Raw genomic sequence first — 5,000 nt, 5'->3', positions numbered from 1 at the left:
TCCCGAGCCCTAGAGCGATGAACGCCATACAAAATATCTCTTAACATTACGGGTTACATTACCTTGTATTATGTTTTGTTACTGTGTACCTTTTGTCTGTTCTACGCTATGAAGACAGATAATTCTAATTAATAAAGCAAATTAATTAAACTGAAAATGAATGTGCATTACTTTTTAAAAAAAGTAATTCAAATATTAATGAGTGAATTTATAAAGTAATGCGTTACCTTACTCATTAAATCAAAACAGTAATCCGATTATGTAATGCAAGTCCCCCAACACTGGTGTTAATTCTGCAAAGCTCATCAATTATGAAACAAATTGAATTTCAGCTGTAAATGAAAAATTTACTGTAAATGTGTGCCCCCCCACTCTAGAGCCTTGCCCCCCCAGCTGCCCCCCTAACTTTGATGATTCAAATAATGTAGGCCTACTTGTAAAAACAACTCGCAAGCTTCTCAAAACAGTGAACTAAACGATACTTTTACCAAAATTGAACAATTTAATTTGTATTAAAGCCCCTCCCCCTATCCTTCAAATACTTAGTACGTCCCTGATTCAAACGTGCAGAGCGGCGTTCGCTCAGTCTGGCTCTCTCTCTCACACACACACACACACACACACACACACACACACACACACACACACACACACACACACACACACACACACACACACACACACACAGTTGCGGTGGCCCTGCAACCCGACTGGAGAGACTGAGCTGCCCCAGAGCCTCTGAAGGTGAAGTGAGTTTCCCAGGTGTAGTTAAACACACGTTTAACAGTTACATTTTTAATGAATGCAGTGTATGCTAAAGACGATCCAGCATCCGCAAAAACAGCGAGTCTATTACGTTAGCCATAATCAGCGGTCAAATCGCTCCCTCGTGATTTGTAAGAGCACTCTTCCCTTTGATTAGCCTAATTTTGATTTTTGTAAAGACAAGAACAGCTTACTACAAAAATATAAATTGTTTATCAATAACGTTTACTGATGGTCACCGTTACGTTACAACACACAATACAGTGCCAGTTAGGAGATCGATCAGTTGATTAGCTAACGTTAAGCAAATCCAATTCCTCTCAGATATCACAGCAATGAAACCAGGTTACAACTGGGGAAATAACAAATACAATTAGGATTATATTATATTAAGTAGTCTAAACATAACTGGTGTGTGTGCATGTGATAAATCGTTCTGATTTTATATTTGTTATATAGGCTATTATTTGCTACATGGACCTACAGTGTAATGTAATACAAGGTAGGGGTGGAACGGTACATGTATTCGTATGACCGAAATCGGTACGGGCGTCACGATTCGGTGCACGAATTTACACGTAGAATACACGGTATAAAAATAAATAAAACTCTAAATAGCGATAAAATTCGCTCAATTTGCGTTTGGTCTGAACGCAGCATATTGAACAGACTGCGATGTCAATATTGCAATGCTGAACTGTGTGTGTACGCGCGCGAGAGAGGGAGAGGCGCGGGCGCGATCGAACTGTGTGTGTGTGTGTGTGTGTGAGTGTGTGAGAGTGTGAGAGAGAGAGAGAGAGAGAGAGAGAGAGAGAGAGAGAGAGAGAGAGAGGTGCGGGCGCGATCGAACTGTGTGTGTGTTGTGTGTGTGTGAGAGAGAGAGAGAGAGAGAGAGAGAGAGAGAGAGAGAGAGAGAGAGAGAGAGAGAGGTGCGGGCGCGATCGAACTGTGTGTGTGTTGTGTGTGTGTGAGAGAGAGAGAGAGAGAGAGAGAGAGAGAGAGAGAGAGAGAGAGAGAGAGAGAGAGGTGCGGGCGCGATCGAACTGTGTGTGTGTTGTGTGTGTGTGAGAGAGAGAGAGAGAGAGAGGTGCGGGCGCGATCGAACTGTGTGTGTGTTGTGTGTGTGTGAGAGAGAGAGAGAGAGAGAGAGAGAGAGAGAGAGAGAGGTGCGGGCGCGATCGAACTGTGTGTGTGTTGTGTGTGTGTGAGAGAGAGAGAGAGAGAGAGAGAGAGAGAGAGAGAGAGAGAGAGGTGCGGGCGCGATCGAACTGTGTGTGTTGTGTGTGTGTGAGAGAGAGAGAGAGAGAGAGAGAGAGAGAGAGAGAGGTGCGGGCGCGATCGAACTGTGGAAACAAAAACATACTCCGTAAACATATAATTCAAACTGCAAAGTGTTTACATATATTTGTGTACACTCGTAATAAAACACAACATTGTGCTTTTGTCACACTCTCTTGTCAAACTGTAACCTACAACTATCACCCAACCAAAATCGCACGCACAGACGAACACACACACGCACACACACGCACACGCACACACACACGCACACACACACAGTTGTACTTTTTAAGTTACACATTCTACATTGATTAAAAAAAGAAAATCGAATGTGGTTTTTAATGGTAGCCTAGTATTATTTTATACGGATATCAATTATTTATAATTCAGATGAGAATAAAGTTAGGGTTAATTAAAATTAAGAAAAACAAATATATTGATCTGAAATATGGCAAATTAATTTTAAATTCATTCAAACATACCAAACATATCGCAAGGTCTTTGTCTTTTTATTAATTTAATTAATTAACTAATTAAATTATATAAAACTATTGTCAGTGCACTACAAATAAACTGGTTCTATGCCTTTATTAATAAAACTTATTTAAAAAATACAAGGCTTAAGACATTTATAAAAATGCCTTCTGCATTTTTGTTTTGCTTTTCACTCCATTGTACCGAACTCGTACCGAACCGTGATGTCTGAACCGTGACGTCTGAACCGTGACGTCTGAACCGTGACGTCTGAACCGTGACGTCCGAACCGTGACGTCCGAACCGTGACGTCCGAACCGTGACGTCCGAACCGTGACGTCCGAACCGTGACGTCCGAACCGTGACGTCCGAACCGTGACGTCCGAACCGTGACGTCTGAACCGTGACGTCCGAACCGTGACGTCCGAACCGTGACGTCCGAACCGTGACGTCCGAACCGTGACGTCTGAACCGTGACGTCTGAACCGTGTTGTCTGAACCGTGACGTCTGAGCCGTGACGTCCGAACCGTGACGTCCGAACCGTGACGTCTGAACCGTGACGTCCGAACCGTGACGTCCGAACCGTGACGTCCGAACCGTGACGTCCGAACCGTGACGTCTGAACCGTGACGTCTGAACCGTGTTGTCTGAACCGTGACGTCTGAGCCGTGACGTCCGAACCGTGACGTCCGAACCGTGACGTCCGAACCGTGACGTCTGAACCGTGACGTCTGAACCGTGACGTCTGAACCGTGACGTCTGAACCGTGACGTCTGAACCGTGATGTCCGAACCGTGACGTCTGAACCGAGGTCTGAACCGAACCGTGACTTCTGTGTACCGTTCCACCCCTAACCCAAGGATAACCAGGGGTTTTCACATATTGACTTTTGCAGGCTAGAGTAGTTGAAGAAAGTAGCTGGAGCCTAACCATTAAGGCTAAAAGTCCTTGGACACAATTATTGTACTTTGTTTTTTTATATTTTCATTTTGCTTGTTATAATTTTACTTTTTAAAAGATGCACGGTTTTGTTTTGTTTGAACACTGCACTGGGCTTATTCCTGTTGTGAATTAAATGCGTTTGTAGTGTGTAATGGCATGAAATAATACTTTGTTTTTGTGTTTGTTTTGTTAAAGCAATTCACATATAGGGATTCCCACCGTCTGCCCCTGCCACCCTGCCAAGACCTCATGCCCCCCCATGTAAAATTTTCTAGATCCGCCACTGCAACTGTGTCATTACTCAGATCCGTTCAATGATGATTCATTAGCAGTGGCGTCCGTCATCTGATCTCAGTGTGTGTGTGTGTGCTGCTCACTGACCTGTGTTGTAAGTGTGTGTGTGTGTGTCTCCTGTTCACTGAACTGTGTTGTAAGAGTGTGTGTGTGTGCTGCTCACTGACCTGTGTTGTAAGTGTGTGTGTGTGTGTGTCTCCTGTTCACTGAACTGTGTTGTAAGAGTGTGTGTGTGTGCTGCTCACTGACCTGTGTTGTAAGTGTGTGTCGCCCCCTGCTGCGGATACTGGTGTACCACCTGATCAAGATCAGTCAGCACACCGTCATACGACTCTTGCACCTAAAACACACACGCACACACACACACACACACACGCACACACACACACGCACACACACACACACACACACACACACACACACACACACGCACACAGTGTTCAGAATCAACTACGTATGCACAATGAGGGGGGGGGGGAGTGATTTGGCTGGTTATTATTTGGTTATTACTTGAAACTGCAGCATAATACATTAAATCAAATTGCAAAAATGATAATTGGAACGTCACCGATGTAAGAGACGTGAGAGAATAATAGAAGAGAATAAATTTGACATATACAGTCAAACTAAAATATATTCAGACACCTTCTGCATTTCTCACATTATCAGTTTATTCACTATAGTTTAGAAAATGGTAATAAAATATGAGTTATTAAATCAGTTGATATTTGACTGGTTTTGTCCGTCCTTCTGTTAGACTCTCACACATGAATTATGTTGAATATCTGTCAGCTGTTAAATTTAACTACACAATTAGATAATACCAGTTTAGCTCAACCAGTTACCAAGCAATGCTTCATGTTGTTCAGTCTGTGCTGTAAAAAGCTGCATTAGTTATTAAAGAAAAAACACTTCAGCAAAACATGATCAGCTCAAAGTGTCTGAAGAATATTTATGGTCCCTAATGTTTATAGATTTTACTGGTAGTCACTTTATGAAGAATATTTGTGTATAATATGTGTTATAATCTCTAATAGTGTCCTGCACACACTAGTAAAAAAATATAAAACAAGATCTCTGGTGTCTGAATAGTTTGTAGTTTGACTGTATATATTGGCAGGTGTAGAGACACAAGTGTTTACCCGGATGAGTTCCTGTTGTCTCTCTGAACACACTTTCTCCTGTTCCTGCAGTTTGACTGACAGCTTAACTGACTCCGCCCTTTCTTGCTCTAACTGACCAA

The 5,000-nt window shown here is 42.7% G+C and overlaps 1 protein-coding gene across 4 annotated transcripts in view; it reads right to left on the bottom strand.

Moving 5' to 3' along the window:
• Positions 1-5,000, bottom strand: part of ccdc171 (coiled-coil domain containing 171) — a 59,594-nt gene that overhangs the window by 45,710 nt on the left and 8,884 nt on the right. For all 4 annotated transcript variants that reach the window (XM_077230800.1, XM_077230798.1, XM_077230799.1 and 1 more), the window contains 2 exons: positions 4,900-5,000; positions 4,007-4,097 (listed from right to left, as the gene is read on the bottom strand). The exon at positions 4,900-5,000 is cut by the window's right edge. In XM_077230800.1, coding sequence (XP_077086915.1) covers positions 4,007-4,097; positions 4,900-5,000 — 192 coding nt within the window. The remainder of the gene's footprint in view (positions 1-4,006; positions 4,098-4,899) is intronic.

The sequence above is a fragment of the Siphateles boraxobius genome, unplaced genomic scaffold (genome assembly GCF_051911475.1).
Source record: "Siphateles boraxobius isolate OS27281-9 unplaced genomic scaffold, OSU_SipBor_1 150, whole genome shotgun sequence".
Classification (NCBI taxonomy): domain Eukaryota; kingdom Metazoa; phylum Chordata; class Actinopteri; order Cypriniformes; family Leuciscidae; genus Siphateles; species Siphateles boraxobius.
The sequence above is the reverse complement of the archived record's forward strand: the minus strand, read 5'-3'. Positions and strand labels throughout refer to the sequence as shown.